Source organism: Juglans regia, chromosome 10 (genome assembly GCF_001411555.2).
Source record: "Juglans regia cultivar Chandler chromosome 10, Walnut 2.0, whole genome shotgun sequence".
NCBI classification, from domain to species: domain Eukaryota; kingdom Viridiplantae; phylum Streptophyta; class Magnoliopsida; order Fagales; family Juglandaceae; genus Juglans; species Juglans regia.
In genome coordinates, this window is record NC_049910.1 from 3,848,568 (window position 1) to 3,871,962 (window position 23,395).

Consider the following 23,395-nt stretch of genomic DNA (forward strand, 5'->3'; position numbering starts at 1 on the left):
CATAAAATAAAATAAATCACTTGATTGTCGTACTGCAATGGTCGGTATATTATAGTCTTTACATGCGAAGTCATGGCGCCGGACGGTGCTACTCCCACAGAAGGAGTCCACCGAAACCAATACCGAATAGGCAATTTTTATTTTTATTTTTTTGTCTTTTTCTTCTTTTTTTTTCAAACATTTTTTTAAATTTATTAAATATTTCTTTTTTACAATTAAAAAATATATATTCATTTTTAAATAATTACTTAAAAATTAAGTAAAAAAATAAAAATAAAAAAATGCATTCGGTGGCCACCATCGGTGACCACCTTATGTGGGAGAAGCAATTTCTCTGTTATTTTATAATAAAAAAAATATCTTTTATCTAAAATGCTATTCCATAAAAAAATATAAAAAACACTTGTTTAAATTTACTGGTTCAATCCTAATTAATTTCCTCCCGGTAAAAGATATGGGTTCGATCATTTGTAGCTTTTACGTACTCTCTACCGGTAGACATCTTACTCGTTTGTTTTTATTACTACTCTCAATTCTCTTATCTTATTTAATTATTATAATTTTTTTAAATTTTTATACAAAATAAAATAAATAATTTAACTTTTTTAAATCTCAAAATAAAAATAATATTAAAAAAATATATGTTAAAGCATATGATCATTTCGTATGAGAATGCATATCATGCATATACAGTTGTATCTAAAATAAAACATTAGAAGATCACAGGTGATCAGACAGACCGGGGAATGAATTATTGTCGATTTAAAAAATAAATAAAGAGAAAGAAATATAAGAATTTAATAAAATCCCAGCTGTTTAGGGTTCATATTAGGTAATAATTTGCTGATTTTGAACGAGGTTACTGTTTTTAATATTATATATAGTTCAATAAAAAAAATTATATATAGTTGGTATTTAGAGAAATGCTTTAATTAACATTGATATTTGCCAAGTTTATTTTTTAACACTTAATTCTGATATATACTCGGCATTTAAGTTTTAAGTTTTTAACAATGGTGGCAATATTTGAGGAGGCTACCTTCCCCACATAACAAATCATGAATATATCTTCCTAAAAGTAAATACGTATAGAATGGTTCGCTTCTACTTCTGATACTGCTTTTCAATCTCTCTTGGCCCTTTTACTTCCTCTGTATGCATACCTTAGTACTCTCTCTCTCTTTCTCTCCTCTTTTGGTTTTGTTTTTTTATTCTTAACATGCGGAACATCATTTTCTGGATGGTTTTGATTGACTGGTTCCTGTGGAATTCAGGTTTGCAACAACATGCTTCGCTCGTTGCTGTTGTTTTGTACTCTCCTTTTTGCAGGTTTGTTCTGATCTGTATATGCCTTTATAAGAATTAAGTTTCAACGCAGAGAATGCATGCATATTCGATCACCAGAAATAGCTAGAAGGGTGTTCTATTTACGTTCATTTTACTGATCACTGCTGTTTTTAACAAGAGGAAAGGAAGAGGAAGAGATTGGACCAAGGAATTTAATCTGCTTTGTTCAAGCTTTACGTACTGTTTGTGCATACATGGATGCATAATCCTTTGTTGCAAAGGCTAGACACCATTTCTCACGTTGTTTCTTATCTTGACCTTTTTCTTATGATTTATCACATTTTAATCATGTAAACGAAATTTTATATATATATATATATATATATATATATATATATACACACACAATATCTAGTATCCCATTGTTTCATAAATCAGGATTTTGTTTTCAGTATCTTAACCAAATTACAAAAATAAAAATCTTATTTTTTTTTCAGGATTTGAAGCTAATGCTTTAACATATGATTACACGGCGAGTATTTTGAAGCTTTTCCGTCCCTTTTCTCTCTCAACTTTGGAGATTTTCTCACCCTCAAAGTGGGGATCTTTCTTATTTACATTTAATCCATTACAGAGTTGTTACAACCTGCAAGGATCGAGCTAGCTAGTATCATATTTTTTGGCGGACTAGAATACATACACATCATGACCTTTGTTCCAACATATATAATATCTCCACACAAGTTTGAGATCTATCAAGATCTTTGTAAATCACAATTACAAGTTTGAATTCAAATATTTAAAATACACGAGTAGTTAAGATATGGATGTGGACTGAAGTTCTTGAAGATTTGAATTTCCTGATGGGAGAGCATTATCTTCCTATATTTGTGATGATAACTTGGGAGTTCTGCAATTGATCATTTAATAGCTTAACATCCAAGAGCTCACTTGTGTTCATATATTCAAATGCAAGGTGTTTGGAAAATCACAAAGCAATCGGTAACGTCTCAACAAATGAAAAACATAGTAATGAATGAAAATGTGCTGAAGTTAGAAGATATTAATGCAACGTATATTCTGTACATATGAGGGTCTATTAACTATACATCACGAGCATTCAGAGCTGAGGTTTTGTACTAACAGTTTGACTAACAAATTTATTGTAAACTAAGATGACCAGATGTTTTTTTTTTTTTTTTTTTGCAGTATGTTGCTTGAACAAATCATCAAATTCATCAAAACATTATAAATGTAAATACATGAGAATGACCGACATAACCTAATTAAATCTTATTTATAGCATGAGGAAGCCTTAATATTTAATATACAGAGATTTTTTTTTTTTCTTTTTGGTTACTAGCTAGCTAGAGTAGTACAAACACCACACAACCATCTGGTCATCATTCACTATTCTGTATTAATTGAGAAAATCCCACAGACCATTCTCGAAAGGGAAATGATCAGCCCCAGTGCAACTCGAGCCATCCTCATCAAAAGTGGCCCCAACTGAGTCATGTGCTTCAGGAAGTAATGACGTTTCATCCGCCCAAGTATTCGGCTCTTGATCATCAAACCCACTTTTAGTATATGCGGCTCTTTGGACATCACCTTCACAGTCATTTAACAGGTTTCCCCCCCAAAGATTCTGCTCTTCATCACGTCCACTTATGGTGCTTGTGACTCTATGAACGTCACCTTCGCAGTAATCTAACAGGTTTTTCCACCAAAGATTTGGCTCTTCATCAAGCTCACTTATTGGACATGTAGATCTTTCGTTGCCTTTGAAGTTATCTAACTGCACTGTCGACGTTTTAAACTTTTTCTCATACGACATCACTGTTGGAGAAATGTAATTTCTAACATCATCCTCTGTTCGAAAGCTGATTTCTTTGACTGTAGGTTTCCCATTTAACACAGTTAGATTTTTGGACAAGACCCGGCGGGGTTGAGGTTTTATTACGCTCACTTTTTTCACGTCAAGTACTGGCTTTTCTTCCACGTATTTGTGCATGTGTGTATTCCAATAGTTCTTCACATCATTAGATGTTCTTCCCGGAAGCCTTCCGGCAATCAACGACCATCTACACAAACAAATTAATTATGACTTCAAATACAACCAAAATGTTCATATAGTGCTTATGCGATAATATTGCCATGCATTAACTTCTTTTTCTTTTCTCTACAGAAGGAATTAAGTTGTATAAATTAGGGGGGAAAAAAAAAGTGGAGATCGGGAGTGTGAAAGAAAAATATAAAAACATAAAATAAAATGTCTTTCAAATATAAATTTTATGTTAAAAAATATGTAAAACATCTTATAAAAAATTATACTTTTTTAGAAAGTAATAAATAAAAAATGATTGGAGTCGGAGGGAGGCACCTCATTGTTATGTCTATATAAGTCTTTTACGAAAAGTAAGTTATACGTTGACTTGACGATAACAATAATATTGTGGCTCAACAAAAAATAAAATAAAAAAATTCAACTCAAAATAAAATTGTTCGAAACATCAGCAAATAAATTAAATCATTTTGCAGGATTTCATGCATGTATAGCTAGACAAAATAATTCTCATACAACGTAAGTACAATACAAAAATCATGGGCAATCCACAGCATAGCACAAAAGACTAGAGACAGCTAACGGTTTAACGATACAAAATCATTTTATTCGATCTCTTCTTAATGATGGACACTTGATACTTAAAAAGATTTATGAAAACAAAAATCTGGAAATATGTTTACTAAGAAAAACTGAAGTTTTGCGCAATTTCAGTTGGGCTTGTAGCCTGAGAACATGAGTTATGAGCTGCAGGATGGAGATTTCAATTTTAGAAACAGGTGGCTGATACTTGTGGTTATACCAGTCTCCAAGTAAGATAATGGATGGGCTACTACGCACGCAGCCTAGTTGTGTTTGTGGCATGCATTTCTTGAGTTGGATCCGGCTTGTGTCCAGTTGCAAAGTAATAGGACATCTCCAGCCAGCGTTGCATGTTAGCAAGCAAGATCCAACCATGTTGAGAATGTCTTTACAATTTTAATAAAAATAAATTTAAAGAGACCATTGAGAATCTCCTTGCATTTGGATTTTATAATTATATTTCGATCAGTATTCAATCTTTGACCGGTTGGAGTTCTATTTACGTACGTACAAGACACTTACCTGTTTCCTAAGAGCTTATGGAGTCTGATCATTAGATCCACTTCATCTGTTGAGAAGTTCCCTCTCTTGATATTGGGTCGTAGATAGTTCAACCACCTCTGTCTACAGCTTTTCCGGCATCTATTTAATCCTGCAAAATTAGTACGTAAATGCAAGAAACATTTTCTCGGATTATTGGTCAAGGATAAATAGAAGAAACAACTTTTCTTAGCCATCCAGAGAAAAATGCAAATTAAATAGTTAGGCTCTCTCTCTCTCTCTCTCTCTCGTAAATCGTATTACCTGCTCTGAGAGGAACTTGGTGCCAGTTTCCTTGTCCATGCTCGCCAATGCACTTCCTCAGACGGATATCTTCTTCTGCAGTCCATGCGCCTTTTCTCAAACCCAAATTAGCGACCATGATGTACCAGTGCGTCTGCAATAATCTACGTTGAATTAACCGATCGATCGCCCATTTTTATAGGTGCTAAAAAGCATATGGGCCCACACCGTTGTTAATTACTTGTCTGTTCTTTTTAGGGTGAGGTGAGTTGAGTCGCATGAACTTCTTCTATTCGGCAGGTGTTGGGGAATTGGGCTACGCCCGAGGCAATTATATGGCTGCGCGGTGAGCTGAATTTTGAATGGTAATGAATTAAATAATAAAAAAATTATGTATAATTTATCTAAATTAAATTTAAAATATATTTAAATGTTAAGATGAATTTAATATTTTTTATAAAAAATTGAAAAAAATTATGAATTCTAGATAGAAAAAAGTTTTGAATTAGGATAAGTTTAATAATTTGATAATTAGGTCTTCGGATGTTAAACTTAACTTAAAGTTAGATTGAACTCAGTTGAATTCAATAACCAAACGCAGCTTAAATAAACGACGAACGAGGTAATTGATGTTTTGTGATTTCTAATAATTCTAAAAGATTATCTTATTTGGAACTTAAGAGGTTTAGGCCATATTGGAATTTGAATTCAGTCAAATTTTAAATTGAGTCTAATATTTTAACACTTAATTCTTAAATTATTAAATTAATCTCAACTCAATACTTCTTTATATGTGGAACTCCTAACTATTTTCAACTCAACACCTCTTTATATGCAGGATCCATAATTTTTTTAAAATTTTCATAAATACATCTAAAATCATCTTAATATCCAAATAAATCTAAACTCATATGAGGTGAATCTTACAAAACTCAATTCACCAACTCAACTCACAACAATTCATAAAAATTCAACTCGTTTCAATTTAGTTCAACATTCAAACGAGATCTGTACTCATTAAAATTTGGTTTTGCATCCTAATCCCTTTTGAAGGAAATGGAGATTCTCTAAATTAAAAGAAGTTTAGATAGTAAGTTAAGAAGAGTTACGATAAAATTAAAATTTGAATAAAATATTATTAAAATATTATTTTTTAATATTATTATTATTTTTAAATTTAAAAAAAATTAATTATTTATTATATTTTATATAAAAAAATTATAATAATTAGATATGAATTGATATAAACTTATTTAGAGACATGTAGATCCAAATATGGCTATTAGTTGAAATGAGCTTAGAGACATATAGATCAGATCAATCCCTTCATTTACCACCTAACCACATTGAATTAGGCTCACCTAGTTCCACGTTGTCATCTTGTCGGGAGTGATTTAAATTAAAAAATAAGTTGATATAGATTGAAATAATTTATAAATAATAAAATAAAAATTAAATTATTTATTATATTTTATATAAAAATTTAAAAAAATTATTTTAAAATTTAAGAAAATTAAATTATTTATTATATTTTATATAAAATTTTGAAAAAATTGTAACATTAGAATTGGGAGGAAAAAAAAAAAAGAATGGTTACTTCCCGTGATGCGTTTTTCTAGATAATACAAATTATATCAAATTCTATCACATGAAGAAAAGTTTAGGAGTGAGGTGAGATAAAAATTTTATAAATAGTAATAAGATAATTTGTGAATAGTAGTGAAATATTTTGAATTAATGTTTTATGAAATTTTGAAAAATAAGAGAGAAAATTTTGAATAAAAAATATTATAACTTTAAAATATTATTAGAATATAACTTTTTAATATTATTTTTATTTGAAGATTTGAAATTGTTGATTTTTTTATTTATTATTTTTTGTTTGAAAATTTGAAAAAATTATAATAATTCGTTTGAAATATTTGTATTTAAATGATGTTTAAGAAAGAGATAGATGATAATTTTAAGATAAATTTTTTTTCCAAATAAGCCCTTAGAAGCATCGGAGTGACCCTTGGCCAGCTCCCTACGTACGTAACTAAACAATTAGCCACACAGTTGGGCAGTGACCCTTGGCTCTCTACGTGGCTAAACAACTAGCTAGCCATGCAGCGTGGGCAGTGGTGACCCTTGGCTCCCTACGTAGCTAAACAATTAATATTGTAACATTTATTGTTTTCACAACTCAATGAACAAGTAAAGTCGCGAGCATTATTCTTATCTCTAACAAAATCAGATATATGATCTGCAGGCAAATAGATTATAGATAGCAAAGCTTGATGTAAAGCGAGTAATCCAAGAGCTGCAAATAGATGCAAACAACAGAATGTAGATCATGTCTTGAGGGTTTTAAGAAAGGATCTAATTGCCTACATGTCTTTGTGAATCAGAGAAGTCATGTAAGACCACAGGAAGTGCAGCAGCAGCTAGCTTTATGGAGTTGATCAGATGAAGGTTACCCAGTGGGCCAGTTTCAATCTAGACCAGTTTAATATATAGTACGGCTCCGTAAGCAATAACGCATGCAGAACCTAAACATGCAGATTCTCTCAGATAGATAGGTAGTCACAGAGGAAATTGCTCAGCCACACATTGCAGCTGATTGGACAGTCAAATACATTGCAAGAGACATCAAATATTTTCTAAGATCCGTTGAGACCTGCACAGCTCATATATAAGTACTAGAATAGTGATGTACTAACAACTCTCTACTACTTTTTTATAAAATATAATTATTTTAAATTTTAGATACATCAAATCAAAACCAAAATACAAATCAAATTTAAAAAAAATATATTATTTTATTCAATAATAGTTTAACAATAGAAAATTAGTTGACAGTTTATCGTTCCTCACAAGTACATGATTTTTAGTTTAGTTCATCACTGTTGATAAGCGATAGATGCTTTTTAACATAGAATAGATACGTGGCCAATGTTGCTCCTTAAACCTAACTTCAATATCACTACTATTTCTTCTTTTCAAAAAATATATATAAATATATATCAGTACCATTTCGGCCAGCTAGAATTTATCACCGAAAATCATGTAAAGGCAAGAAAAATAAAAATTGGTGTTGGATGAAGTAAATCGTTTATCATTTTTTATCAATATGTTCAATATAATCCAACTAGATTAGCTGAGTTGATAATATCCTGTTACACACACATATAACTGGCCCCTTAAAAACTAAAATATTTGTATAACGATAAAATGCGAAATGCTACTCATCATTTCTACACGACATACCAACTTGTGATTTATCATTTTTTTCATTCTATTTAAACATACGCATATGGTGACATTTTGAAACAAACTGTTTCACCAGACTCACCTGAACAAATTGTTCGTTTCCATTCTAGAATCTAAAATAATGCACAACTTAATTATTATATTATTAAGAAATAATTTTATCTATATTACTATGTATTTTTAAATTTCTAAATGATTTGTTAAATAAAAAATTCTTATCTGTTTCACCAGACTCACTTGAACAAAGTGTAAACGCAATGTAGTCGCTTTGAAAAAGAGTGAGGTTTACAATTAAAAAATTAATTTATTTTCATGTGAATCTTATATTTATTTTTTTTAAAGTGACTATACGTCGTTTGTACATTTACAACTGTAACTATAATTTCTCGAATAAAATTCAATATTTCGCATGCTAACTTTTGATACGCTGCCTTGATTTCTTTGTCAGTGGCAGACTTTGAAATCCCAAAAATGGCATAGTAGTCCCCAGAAGCATTAACTACCGATCTAAAGCGTCCTGCAGAGACCCTTGTATTGAATTTCGTACAAAAAGTAGAATGAAAAAGAGAAATGAAGTTATTGTAGACCTGGAATTGGGTCCCACTAAAAAAAGAAAATGAAGAAGAAGAAAAAACAAAAACAGAAGCAGAAGAATATGGTGAGAAGAGAGATAGTTGGAGAAGTAAGAGAAACGTGATGGCCATTGAAGTGTGGGTGTGTTGTGAGAAGGTAAGAAAGTGTCTGATAAAAGTTCTAAGGGCAACATAAAAAGAAAAAAAATGATATATGGAAGTCACTGTTTGTATAAGCCAATTTTGCACTCATTAGGTGTCAAAACATACACCACGTATTTGAGAGGAAAAACGAGAGAGAGCACAGATGAGAGAGAGAGCACGGATGAGAGATGAGAGAGAGAGAGAACGAGCGGAGATGAGAGAGAGAGAGCGAGAGAGAGAGAGAGAGAGAGAGAGAGAGAGAGAGAGACGCCGAGAGAGAGCGAGACGACGAGAGAGAGAGAGACCGAGAGCAGAGATGAGAGACGACGAGAGAGAGAGACCGAGAGCAGAGATGAGAGACGAGAGAGAGAGAGAGAGACCGAGAGAGCGAGCGAGAGAGAGAGAGTGGAGATGAGAGAGAGAGCGAGACGATGAGAGAGAGAGACCGAGAGCAGAGATGAGAGAGAGAGAGTGGAGATGAGAGAGAGAGAGCGAGACGACGAGAGAGGAGAGCAGAGGAGAGAGAGAGACAGAGAGAGAGAGAGAGAGAGAGAGAGAGAGCGCAGACGATGAGAGAGAGAGAGAGACGGGAGAACAAGCTGAAGGAAGGAAAAAAAAAAAACAAATGGATGAGAGGCATCCACGTAGTGTGTACATTGTGTGCACCACTACAATAGATGCCGTATAGCACTACTCTAAAAAGAATGAGCGGAGTTTTTTTTTTCTTCGATTAATGTGGCAGCCGATTCTCCCAAGTTTTCGCAGCTCGGTTGTCTGTAGCAGAGCTGTTTTCTTATATAATCTTTATATGCGAAGTCATGGCTCCCATTCCGTACATTACCAACAACTTGCTGTTTGAGTAATTATTAAGAATTTGTACGATCTTTCTACTGCAATTCATTGGCCCTCCATTATCGAGGTAACGTTTTAATACGAGGCATTTTTTTATAAAATGATAATACAGGCTGTTATTTTATAAAAAAAATATATTTTATCTAAAATGCAATTCCATAAAAAAACACTTGTTTAAATTTACTGGTTCAATCCTAATTAATTTCCTCCCGGTAAAAGATAAGAGCTCGATCGTTTGTAGCTTTTACGTACTCTCAACCGGACATCTTACTCAGTTTGTTTTAATTTTACTATTCTTATCCACTCATCTTATCTAATGTAATCATTATAATTTTTTTAAATTTTTATATAAAATAAAATAAATAATTTAAAATAAAAATAATATTAAAAAAATATATTTTAATAATATTTTATTTAACTTTTAACTTTAATTTTAATTCATCTCGTTTCATCTACAGAAACAAACAACTCTCAATTCCAATCAGCTAGCAAGCAAAACTAAACAAGATTTTAGCCCGGTTTCCGTGAGAGATAAGATTAATAGGCATTATCAACAACCGACAAAAAATAATTATAGGAAAATGATGCTCCTATCACTAATTTTTATCACTTGGTGTTATCATTGAAATTTTAATTTTAATTTTTAATGTTTCTTTAGTGATTAAGAAAGTATTTCTTAATAATATTATATTTTTTATTTTTTATAAAAATATTTATAAGTGTTAAAAAATATATATAAAAGAATATTGAAAAAAATATCAATTATGCCTAACGGTAGCTTAAACCCCATATGTTTGACTATGTGGGGTTAATTTATCCAAGACAAATGTCAGAAAATATAAAAAATTATTGAAGATAAATCAATAATACTTGGAACAAAAATATATGTTGGATCAAATAACGGTATTTATGATAATTACGTAGCTTATATATTTTTCCATCTTATATATATTTGCATTAATATTGATCTCAATCTCAACAAATGATTGTCTTTGTCATCAAGTCCATAAAGTACATTTACAATCAATCATCTTCTTTCTAAGGTAGCTACAATGAAGCATTGGTAATTCTCGCAAATTAACAATTACATATTAATCCATTTATATTAGAGTTCATTATGTGATTTATGTAATTTTCTTATATATTTCATTTCCTTATATTATTCTTCATTTCTGAATTTTAAGGGCGGATAATAATAATTTAATAATTAAAAGTATCATTGTAAGATGATTGACATACCTATTTACCCCTCTATCATCTATTAGTATTCGAGAAATTGTGAAGAATTGAGATACTGCAGAGTTGATAAAGGGTTTGCAACCCATGGCAGTAAATATTTTTTTTATTAGTAATAAATTAAAATATTTACACAAGCATTTCTTCTAAAAATTGATTATGATTTAACGTAGAAATAAAAATTATGGATAGAGGCGAAGATATATGTAATTGACTTGGCCCAAGTATTTTATTACATGTCATGTGTTGGCTGTAATAAAGGAACTAGATATAAATACAATGAAAGCTTTGTTTGTATATATTGCAAAAGCCAAGGGGTCTGCAAACCACAGTATATATCTTACAATTTTAATTGACATATAATTTAATTTATAATTAAACACTATTTAAATTGAAAATAATATATTAAATGCATTTAAAGTGCTATGGCATAAGTTGAACTTAACGATAATACGGGAAAGCTAGATGCTACTATACTTGGTGAAGTAGCAGACGAGGCATATGGTTGTTTAGCAGTTGAGTTGATGGAACATGTTGGAGAGGTATCTTTTAAATTTTTATTCAAAAATTGAGTTTGGTTATAATGAGTTAATTAATAAAGAAATTGGGTTTTTATTAATTATGTAAAGATATTCAAAACTTATTTTGTGGGAACATCGACCATATATTAAAAGCGTTGTAGAGAAATTATCAAAAAGAATTTGGAAGATTCAAGTTTACGTAGATCCAGAGAAACTAAAGGTGAAAAAACATAGGCATTTTAATGTCCACTCTATTGAGACAATGCAAGATGAGGAAAATGCTGGATCGTCATCCTAGAATCAAAATTATCTCAAACAACTTTCATAAAACTATGGGCGATGTTTATTCATAGGACCATGTTATAGCTTCTATTAATGCTCTTCTTTTATAATATATCACATCTTTTAATTATTTATAAATTACATAAACATCACATCGTTATATAATTAACGAAAAACATTACGTCCTTATTAATAAAAAAATTAGTTCATAACAAAAATGAATAAATATAAACTAAGCAAACATGCATTGCACGTTCCTTTCACCTAGTATATAAAAACTATAGGTATATATAAGTATAATATTTATGTTAAGAATATATATAAGTTAAAAAGTATAGTATAAGTTAAGAATATATACAAGTCTAAATATATAGAAGAAGATAAGGATATAGTAGTGTACAAGACTATATAATTAGGAAAATGATTTACACACAACATTTTTTACAACACTTTACACAACTATGTTTTAAATGAAAAGTATTTTTGTAAAACATATTACAAAAGTAACATCATTTTACAAAAATATCCTCATTTTATAATATTGTTATGCAATGTGTTGTGTATATCATTACTCATATAATTATATAGTACACCCATATAAGTATTATAAGTATATTATATAAGAGTATATTATATAAGTATATTAAATATATAAGTATATTATATATAAGTATACTATATAGTATTAGCATAAGTATATACTATATTATATGATAGTTATAAATTTATAAGTATGTTACATATAAATATAATATATATAATATATCGTAGTATATAAGTAGATATAGTTGTATATCTAACTATAATATAAGTGAACAAATATATATAACTATATAAGTATATTATATATATAGTAGTATATATATATATATATAACTATATATGTAAGTATAACTATATATAAGTATATTATATATATAGTAGTATATAATAGTATAATATTGTTAGTCTAACTATATAATTATATAGTTGTATATATAAGTATAATATATTGTATATATTATAAGTATATATAAGTAGTATATAAGTATTAGTATAAATATAAGTATATAATAATTAAGTATGAGTATTATATAAGTAGTATAGGTATATATATAAGTAGTATAAGTATATATACTATATTATATTTGTTAATATAATAATAACTAACGCAATATTTTTTTTTTCGTTGGGACTGTATTTGTAAGACGTTCGAACGGACAAAATATTTATGAAAACCATTTGAACGTCATAACTAGCCGTTTAAAAGGTAAAAAATAAATATTAGCGACGTTAGAACGCAAAAATCGATTCCACTCTGCTGCTCTAGTGCCAACAACTGCCAAATGCCACCGTCAAAGACATCGTCCACCACCAATCTCCAACTCGCAATAGATATGTTCTCTCCTCAATGTTTTTACCGATTAATTTTTCCTAAAACTTTTTTTAAATGGTTTCAAATTGAGATTTTCAAAATAACCTCATTTCAATCCTGTAGTTGGCTGGAACTGGAGGACGGGATGGCTCTCATTGTTGTTGTAGGTGGAAAAACGAAAGTTTTAAACGATTATTTACGATTTTGGCAATGATTGAGTCGACTCAACCATTATCGAGCTCAATCCAGAAATATCCGTTCGAACGTGTATTAGACGTTCGAACGACAATGAATGGTGATCGTTCGAACAACAATTATAAGGTTCGAACGGAAATCTATTAGTGTTCGAGCGGATATTTATTACCAGTCGAACGCATTGTAATACCGTTGGAACATATTGTTAGTCATTCGAACGGTACATTTCTTATTTTAATTTTTTGTTAGATATAATTACCTTGATCTAATTATAATCATGTCATTTTGTAATCATTGTCCTTAATTTTATAAATTAAATTTAGCGTCATTTCAATGGCTTTTCAAGGAAAGAAGCGGGTTGGGTCAGAGCAATCATCTAGTGAAGAAGTCCGAGATATGACTATTTTGTTGGAGCTCCAGATGAATATAGATAATTTTAGGGACCTTCTGTGGGAGAGATATTCTCTCGCATATGACTTTCTCAATCGTGGTTGGATACCGATCATCGATCAGAAGGACAAATGGACGAACAACATAGTTTTTTACATCAATATTGTATCTAAGTTTTATAGAGAACTTGGTCGTACCAGCCAGGAGGATGACGCATACATCTTCTTCGTTCGAGGGGTCTCAATACAATTTTCAGTTGACGCAGTTGCTGATTTTCTTGGTATCCCTCTGCTGAGCACTGCATATCCTAACGTGGTGCATATAGAGTTTACACCTGCAAACGATGGGGAGACTGCATAGGAAGAGGATACTGTAATGCCTGATGAAATCGATAGCCTTGCTGATCATGAGGTTCGTCAGTTGGTTATGGGTCCAGATGCTCCTTCCTATGATGGGAGCAACAGCATAAAAAATATGGACTTATCTAGTTTTTTCAAGATCATGAACATTATAATAGCCAACAACATCGATCCGCGACTATACAAGACTAAGGTGTGCATGGATCGAGCATGATTTATGTTACGGGACACTCGTGGGGTGCCTATCGACCTAGCGAGATATATATTCACTAGGATTCGATTAGAGGCCACCTATATTACAACGTGTAGAGTTTTATTTTATTCAGTATACTTGGTTACTCATTTTTATATATATAATACTTTTACTTATCAAAAAAAATTTATAATAGATATATTGTCATTTTGGAGTCCTGCTCACATGATTTTTTTTAGTGAAAGGAGTCAGGCCAGATGCTTTTGAGTGTGTTTGGGAGCTGATTGCACTGATCAACTCGACGACCTTGTCTTGTAGCACCGGACACTCCAGGTTTCGTATTCGTGCACCTACTACAGAGGCAATTGACACTCAGGGAGGTGCACAGGGCATATTTGGTGAGGCATCTACACAGGGTGCATCATGCAATGCTACTCGTGAGGAGATTGCAGATATCGTGTGTGCAGATATGCACGCACAGACATCAGAGATAATTGATGCAATCCGGGTCGCTCTCGCACATACTAAGTCGAAGCTCATGTCTTGAGTGACTGATATTGAGACACGCCTTGTTGGAGTCGAGGCGGTGTGACACGATCTGGCCCAGTAGAGTATATCTTTTATTTGCATTAAATGTGTTTTTTTATATTGACAATCATGACTATTTGTATTTTGTATATTAATTTAAATATTCAAATAGCGTATATCTTTTATATTCCTGCCATACATTATATGCAATTAATGTATGTTTTTTATTTTTAGTGTTTGCTAACTTGTTTATTGTTAATTATTTTTTCTTTTTTCATTTTACTTACCATTCACGATAATATAAAAAATGACACTTTAAGTAATATTTATTTAACAAAAAATCTTATTTAACATAAAATAAATCACTAAAATATTTTTACATTAATTATAAAATTAATTTATGAATTCGTAAATATTTTATGTTCTGTTCAAAAAAGGTTTAAAAAAATTCCCGCCAATTTTAATTTAATTTCCCACCAAATGATTCGTTTGAATGCATAAATGTTATGTTCGAATGCAAATGTGTAGTTCGAACAATCTTGCAACCTTCCCGCTAAATTTTCGCACTAAACCTTTCTCGTTCGAACAAATAAATTGAGGTTCGAATGGATTTTTACTTTCTCCAACAAAATAAATTACTTTCCCTCCAAAATTACTATTCGAACAGAATTGTTGCCATTCAAACGGATTTGACTTTTTATGACAACCTAATTCATCACAAAAAATTTAGTTCGAATTGATATTTAGCCGTTTTAACATTTTTATAAAGTCATCCAATCTTTTTTTTTACGAAATTACTTTAGTTGCAGTGGCTGTATCGCTGTAATTTTGTACTAAAACTAAAATTTGTCGAAGTGTTAGCTAGCACGATTCTACTACCCTATCACAATAACACTGGGGCCATTACAAGTACTCTATCAAGTGCATGGCCGTATGTATGTGGGTAGGAAATTAACATTTATGCCTTTGTATTTCCAACCAATATTGGTACGTAAGTACGTCGCAATTATTTGAATTCTTAGAAGTTGGTGAAATTGTAGTTTTCTTCGTTAGTTAAAAGGTAGGGTAAAAGTCATGTTTTTCTTGGTGGTGAAAGATTAATATTGTCTAGAAAAGCTGATGATGAGAAAGAATAAATTGACTCGTATTTGAAAATTTGAAACTAGCTAGGCTTGAATTAATTTATAAGCACATACGGTCGGCACTGTTTCACTTGAGGCAAGGGCTGGCCATGCAGCGTTGGAGTACGACATAATAGGCTAATAGCTAAATAATGTTATATATAGGCGTGAGGAAGCATTAATATTTAATATAGAAAGAGTGTTATTTAATATAGAGTACGAACACCACACAACCATCCAGTCATATATTATTCATTATTCTCATGTATTGAGAAAATCTCACATACCAATAATGTTAATAATGTTGAAAGAGAAATTAGCCCCAGTGGCTCCTAGGCCCGCAACCCGATCCACTGAAACCAGAATTGGGACCGACCCGACAACTCATAAATGTGTGAGGCTGACCCGACCCGCACGATTTGGGTCGAGTCGAAATCTTTTTGAGCCGAACGCTTCATTTTGCATCTCCTTCTTCTTGCGTTGCGAGATCAATACAACATCACATCCAAGTTTCGTGAGTGGATTCCAAAGAACAAGGCCTGCGCATAAAGCTGTCCTCTCTCTCCGTCAAGATAAATAAAAGCCAAAAATTATTAGATTTTCTGTTAAAAAGTACTCGCCCAACAACGTCGACAAATCTTGAGATTGATAGCTTCGATGTCGGCGCCAATCCCTTGCTTTTGCGTCTGAAATTGGACCAAATGGTTAGGCAAACAGAGAAGAAGGAGAGGCCGTGAAGGCAATCCAGAGGCGGCAAGCTCCGAAACCAAGCAGAGCCGTCCAGAGGAAGTGGAACTTGGAGCAAAGGCTGTGAAGGCGATCTAGAGGCAGCGAGCTCCGAAACCAACCAGAGCTGTCCAGAGGAAGTGGAACTTAGAGCGAAGGCCGTGAAGGCGATCCAGAGGTGGCGAGCTCCGAAACCAAGCAGAGTCGTCCAAAGGAAGTGAAACTTGGAGCGAAGGCCACAATATCGAAACCAAACAATCTCTACCAACCAAGCGTAGCCCATATCGAAACCAAAAGCTTCTTCCCTAGCCTATATAATTGAAAGACCAACGTTCTACTTCTCTTGGTGGAATCGATGAAACAGGCTGCTCACAAAGATAAATAATGGAAAAGGGAGAAATGCAGAAAATGCAGACGGGTTGAAATAAAAATGTAAACCCGTTAACTTGTCGGGTTGGAGACCCGAGCATATACTAACCCGACAAAATGCAGGTCGGGTTACTCTAAGCGGACTCATCGGATTTACGGGTGATTTGCACAACCCTAGTGGCCCCAACTTATAAGTGTGCATTTGGCAATGAAGTTTGGTTCGCCCAATTAATACTCGCACGGCTATTGATCGTCATGTGGCTGCTCTTTGGACATCATCACCTTCGCAGTCATTTAACATGTTTTTCCACCAAAGATTCGGTTCTTCATCGAGCCCACTTATGGTGCACGTGGCTCTTTGAACATCACCTTCGCAGTCATCTAACATGTTTTTCCACCAACGATTTGGCTCTTCATCAAGCTCAATACTTATTGTAGCATAGGTAATTTTTTCATTGCCTTCCAAGTTATCTAACTGCGTTGTCTACCTTTTCCATGTCTACAAACAGGTTATATTGCTTTTAATTTTGAGAAGTTGCTCATATGATTCTCAGTATGCATCAAACCTGAATTGAAAGTGATGTGCTTTGTGACTAGCGACTAATACTGTTGGTGAAAATCTGTATAGACATTTTATTTTATTGGTGGAATTTAATGTGGGATTGCAACTGATTTATAAACTATTTTTATGGCTGGGTAGGAATAAGTTTTGTTTTGTTGGTGTGGTAGTTGCTGAAGTTGATGGATTTCTCAACTTTTGGATTAAATGTTGGTGGAAATGTTGTTGAATTTAATTTGTGATAGGCATTTTGTGGAGACTAAATGTGTGTTTGCAAAATATTAAAAAAATTAATATTAAAATATATAATATTTTATTATTATTTAAACTCTGGAATGGCTAGTCAAATGTGGACTAATCTAATTAGAAGTCTATGTTACCGCCAAAAGATAACATTCTAACTAAATCTTAGACTTAATAATAACTAGGTCATTATCAATGCTCTAATAAACTAATAGCTAAATAATGTTATATATAGCGTGAGGAAGCATTAATATTGAATATAGAAAGAGTGTTATTTAATATAGAGTACGAACACCACACAGCCATCCAGTCATATATCGTTCATTATTCTCATGTATTGAGAAAATCTCACGGACCAAAAATGTTGAAAGAGAAAGAAATCAGCCCCAGTACGTACTGCATGAAATCTGCCAGCCAGTGGCCCCAACTAAGTCATGTGCATCGGGCAGTGAAGTTTGGTTCGCCCCAATCAATACTCATGCGGCTATCGATCGTCAAACCCACTTATGGTACACGTGGCTGCTGTTTGGACATCACCTTCGCAGTCATCTAACATGTTTTTCCAGCAAAGATTCGGTTCTTCATCGAGCCCACTTATGGTGCATGTGGCTCTTTGAACATCACCTTCGCAGTCATCTAACATGTGTTTCCACCAAAGATTTGGGTCTTCATCAAGCTCAGTACTTACTGTAGCATAGGTAATTTTTTCGTTGCCTTCCAAGTTATCTAACTGCGTTGTCCACCTTTTACATGTATTATTCATCGACGACATTGATATTGTTGGAGAAATGTTTCTAACATCATCCTCTGGTTGAAAGACGGTTTCTTTGATTGAAGGCCGTTTCCCATTTAACACAGTTAAATTTTTGGACAAGACCCGGGGTTGAGGTTTTATCACGCTCACCTTCTTCATGTCAAGTACTGGCTTAATTTCTTTCCTGTATTTGTGCATGCAGCTTGTATTCCAATAATTCTTCACATCATTAGATGTTCTTCCCGGAAGCCTTCCGGCAATCAACGACCATCTACACAAACAAATTAAGACTTCAAATATAAACAAAATGTTCAAATATATAGTACTAGTACTACTAGTACTTATGCGATAATTACATGCATTAACTTCTTTTTCTTTTCTACAAAAGAAGGTTGTACAAAGAAATTAAAAAAAAAAAAAAAAAAAGGTGAGAGTGTGAATTATAGAAAAATTTATTAGCCTCCAAAAAAGAAATATTTAATTTGCTGACAATATGTTTGTACAGTGTAGGGTCGAATAATTTGTTTTCCAATGCCTTGTATATATGGTACTACTGGTCATATTTATAACATTAATATAGCTTGCGTATGATTCTTACGGCCAGGAATTAGAGCCAAAACATATACATGAAAATATAAAAGTTATGATTAAATGTATGTATTAAAACAAACTTATGCTGATAATTAATTAATATTTTCGATTATGAAAATAATTTATCAGTCATGAGTTTCTACTAAACTTAATTTGCAACGATTTATATATATATATATATTTATATGGACAACATGATCATCAAAGAATCAGTACTCATGCATTAATTCTCGATTGGACATTCTAGAATTTTAAGGAAAACTGTTGAGTTTCCAAAAGTCAACAAATCAACTATCTTTTGCCTTAAAATTAAGAAGTCACCAAGATTCACAGAGCTATATATATAGAAAAATAAGGTTTCATGATTAAAAAGTAAAACCTTTAAAAAATCCATCATTAATGAGTGATGAAAATAAGAGGGGATCAAAGAAACGCCACAACTTTAATATCTCTTTCAGGTTTTTAAATGAGCAGTGAGTAATACAAAAAGACTTTGATTAATTGTTTGTCTAGACCAGGCCCAGCTAAATTTGACGAAAAAAACTTTATCTTTCATATGGATATATTTATATGTATAATATATTACCAAGAAATATAAAAAATAAAATAAAATGTCTATGAAATATAAATTTTACGTTAAAAAATATGTAAAATATTTAATTACTAATAAAAAATTTATATTTTTTAAGAAAACAATAGATAAAAATGGTTGGGGCAGGGGGGAGCCACGTACCTAACTGTTATGCCTGTAGTCTTTTACAAAGATTAGTAACTTATACACTGACTTGACATGATTAATAACAATGTCAGTCTTGGCTCAACAAAAAATTATATAAAAAATTCAATTCAAAATAAAATTGACTGACAATATATAAAATCACTTTTGCAGGATTCATGTATATATGGACAAATTAATTAAATAATTATCATAGAATAATATATGCAAGCATGCATATATAACACAAAAGATCACTAGAGACAGATCGAATTAAATTTAACGATACATTAATCTATACTACCAAAGACCATATCAACAACCACAAACAACGAGAAAAAAAGAAAGAAAATAAAGAACTAAGGTAGACGCGATCGACCTAGGTGATTCTCATCCATAGATCAGCTACATGGGATGTATATCATATATATAATCATCATGAGCTGATCAAGAAACGCCGCCACGTCAGACAATGGAAAATATGAGAGAAGCTTGGAACCAACAACACCAAAATTAAGAAAGGAAAAGGCAAAGGTGAATTCAACTCGAGTCCTAGCTATTCCTTACGTTTAAGTTGAAAAATCACTATAATATGTTGTACAGTTTCCACCCTATTTAAAAGGGCTTGGCATGCAACATGTTAAAGAAAGAACCACATATATATATATATATATATATGCATAACACTCAACTCCGGGAATCGATCGTCAAGTCCATTAATATATTTTTGTTTTCAAATATTTATAATAAATAATATATTTATATACCAACACATAAATAACATAACAAAAATAAGAATATTGTCGTTGGTTTTTTTAAAATTTATTTGTAGTAAAATTCTGAAAAAAATAAATAAAAAAAAATATATCAACACGTGGTTCTCCAAATTAAGGTGGCAGTTTATTCTCAATATAGTTGAACTTTGAGACAAAGAATTTTAATTTGGTTTGATCAAAATGGAAAATAAAAGAGAAAAATTAAGAAATTTGGCTTCCCAAGTCACAACAGTAGCCCCTTATTTTTTTTTCTTTTTTTTTTGTGAAAAATGAAACAATAGCCCAGCTTGGATTTTATAACAGATTATATTTGGATCAGTTTTCAATCTTTGACAGTTCTATTTACGTACGTACAAGACACTTTACCTGTTTCCTAAGAGCTTATGGAGTCTGATCATTAGATCCACTTCGTCTGTTGAGAAGTTCCCTTTCTTGATATTGGGTCGTAGATAGTTCAACCACCTCTGTCTACAGCTTTTCCGGCATCTATTTAATCCTGCAAAATTAGTACGTAAATGCAATAAATATTTTCTCGGATTACTGGTCAAGGATAAATAGTTAGGCTCTCTCTCTCTCTCTCGTAAATCGTAATACCTGCTCTGAGAGGAACTTGGTGCCAGTTTCCTTGTCCATGCTTGCCAATGCACTGACTCAGACGGATATCTTCTTCTGCAGTCCATGCGCCTTTTCTCAAACCCAAATTAGCGACCATGATGTAGCAGCACTGCCTTCTACGTTGAATGTGACTGATCGGTCGTCCATTTTTATAGGGAGAAATTCTACTCAGCTTCGTCGTCTAATGTTACACCGCACACTTTGTCGACGTGTATTTGTTTTTTCACTTCTGCTGCTATAAACTAGCGTATTTATTATTCTGTTGAGTACAAGCTAGGCTGTGCTGATCTTTGATGCCTGTGGACCAACTTTTTAACATTTTGAAATGGGCAGACCCTTCCACTTGTTACGTGTCAGAGACTCTGGCATGTAATAAGACAGAAAATTTTTGGCAAGTGGGCAGACCAACCTTTTTCACTAATTTGTGAAATGGGCAGAACCTTCACTTTTTAGTTTTTGCCAACTGCAACTTCATTTTATTATTATAATTTTTTAAAATTTTTATTAAAAATATAATAAATAATTAAATTTAATTAAATTACAATTTAATTTTTTAAATTTTACGATAATGATAATATATTATATATCTTATTCATTTAGCTATTTAATTATATAACTTTTCGTTCTACTCCATATTTTTTAATTTTGACGTAAAGAATATAAAGTAACAGAATCTTTAGAATGCTTTTCATGTTCTGAGTATGTGTCAATATATATAGTATATACTCGAAAGCTAGGAATAACCAAATCATTGATGGTTTTCAGATTTGGTGGAAGTGAAAAGTCTAAACCGTAGACTGTCATGGTTACTATACCCATGCAATTGAAAGTTGGAACTACTACTACGGCTTTTCAGTACTGAGACTCACAGTCTCAGAGATCTTACAAGTACTCCATCTTGATTTGGTAATAAGCAAGCTCCACACATGCACGGTAAGCCCGGCTTTAAATAGTAGAAATAGAAGCCTACGTGTTTGTTCTGTATCCATCGAAACCAAGTGCGTTTACGTACGGAAGCTATATTGTTGTCATTTTGTTAGATTTTTTTTAAAAGAATTTTTGCTTTTAAGATCTACGCACGTTTGGATATTATTCAACACTGTTAAGAGTTATTCTAGGTCTTTCTTTGTACAGAACTCAAATAACAAAGTAGGATAGTCAGGGCCGGCTCAATGGCTTTAGGCTATTGCGTCTGGCTCATAATATTTAGGGTGAGTTTAGTTACCAAAATTATCTCAACTTATCTCAATTCATCGTTACAATTTTTTTAAATTTCAATACAAAATATAATAAACAATTCAACTTTTTCAAATTTTAAAATAATAATAATATTAAAAAATAATATTTTAACAATATTTTATCATCTCAACTCAACTCACTTCAACATCCAAACACAACCTTAGAGCACTCTTAATAAACTTAATGTATCTTTTTTTTTAAAGTTTATTATTAAAATTTATTTTTTTTATTTTATATGTTGATTTTTACTATATACTATATATCAATTTATTTATTTATTTATTTATTTTTATATTATATTATTTAATAGTTTGTTAAAAAAAATACAATGAGAGAGAAATTATTGTGAGAGATAAAGTATATAAAAAGAGAATAAATAAATAAAATATTTTTATATTTGTGTAGCTAAACACTGTAGTAAAATAGAAAATAGATTTGAAAATACATAATCTGTTGGAGGCAGTTTTGAACTATTTTTCTTTAAATTTTACATAAAAATGGGTTTTATAAAACCCATTAGGAGTGCTCTCTAAAAATAAAATTGAGGTATTTTTCTTAAATGTTTAAAAAAACCATTTTATTAAATAAAATTTTAAATAATTTTTTATATTTTTTAAAATGTGCAAGGCCTCATAATACTAAATTTAATATTTAATACAATTGATTATTTATATTTTAAATAATTTTTTTAAGATCTTGCTAAATTGAGATATAAAATTTGCATTAAGACCTCATTTTATGTTGTTGTATCAAATATAAATTCAAAAAAAATTATTTAAAGATTTTAAATAAAATCTTATTTTATTGAAAATTTTGAAAATTATTTCATATAATAATTTATATTTTTACGAATGAGTCACTTAAATTTTGCCTTAGGCATCAATTTGTATTTAGCCACCCCTTATGATAGTGAATATACACTGACAAAACCAAACAAGATTCGGAAATAATACAAATCGCAAAACAGAATAAGAAATAGCAAGAATTAGAATTAATAATCAAAGAAATAACAAGAATAAGAAAGGAAATAATAAACACAACCGATTTACGTGATTCAACTCTAATAGTCTCTGTCCACAATAGGAATGGTCT

The 23,395-nt window shown here is 31.5% G+C and overlaps 2 protein-coding genes across 2 annotated transcripts; both read right to left on the reverse strand.

The window, feature by feature from the left end:
- Positions 1–2,707: 2,707 nt before the first annotated feature.
- LOC109007798 (transcription factor MYB113-like) lies at positions 2,708–4,856 on the reverse strand. The gene is made up of 3 exons (XM_018987644.2): positions 4,739–4,856; positions 4,457–4,586; positions 2,708–3,371 (listed from the first exon to the last, which is right to left on the reverse strand). The coding sequence occupies exons 1-3, from the start codon at positions 4,854–4,856 to the stop codon at positions 2,708–2,710; spliced, it is 912 nt and encodes a 303-aa protein (XP_018843189.2).
- Positions 4,857–17,907: 13,051 nt separating this feature from the next.
- LOC109007802 (transcription factor MYB1-like) lies at positions 17,908–21,163 on the reverse strand. Its single transcript, XM_018987649.2, has 3 exons — positions 21,044–21,163; positions 20,816–20,945; positions 17,908–18,638 (listed from the first exon to the last, which is right to left on the reverse strand). The coding sequence occupies exons 1-3, from the start codon at positions 21,159–21,161 to the stop codon at positions 18,098–18,100; spliced, it is 789 nt and encodes a 262-aa protein (XP_018843194.2). The 5' UTR covers positions 21,162–21,163; the 3' UTR covers positions 17,908–18,097.
- Positions 21,164–23,395: the final 2,232 nt, after the last annotated feature.

Coding starts and splice junctions, on each gene's coding strand:
- LOC109007798 (XM_018987644.2), bottom strand. CDS start 4,856: ATGGTCGCTAATTTGGGTTTGAGAAAAGGCGCATGGACTGCAGAAGAA. Junction 4,587..4,738: donor CCAAGTTCCTCTCAGAGCAG/GTAATACGATTT, acceptor CTAATTTTGCAG/GATTAAATAGATGCCGGAAA. Junction 3,372..4,456: donor CATAAGCTCTTAGGAAACAG/GTAAGTGTCTTG, acceptor TTGTTTGTGTAG/ATGGTCGTTGATTGCCGGAA.
- LOC109007802 (XM_018987649.2), bottom strand. CDS start 21,161: ATGGTCGCTAATTTGGGTTTGAGAAAAGGCGCATGGACTGCAGAAGAA. Junction 20,946..21,043: donor CCAAGTTCCTCTCAGAGCAG/GTATTACGATTT, acceptor CTAATTTTGCAG/GATTAAATAGATGCCGGAAA. Junction 18,639..20,815: donor CATAAGCTCTTAGGAAACAG/GTAAAGTGTCTT, acceptor TTGTTTGTGTAG/ATGGTCGTTGATTGCCGGAA.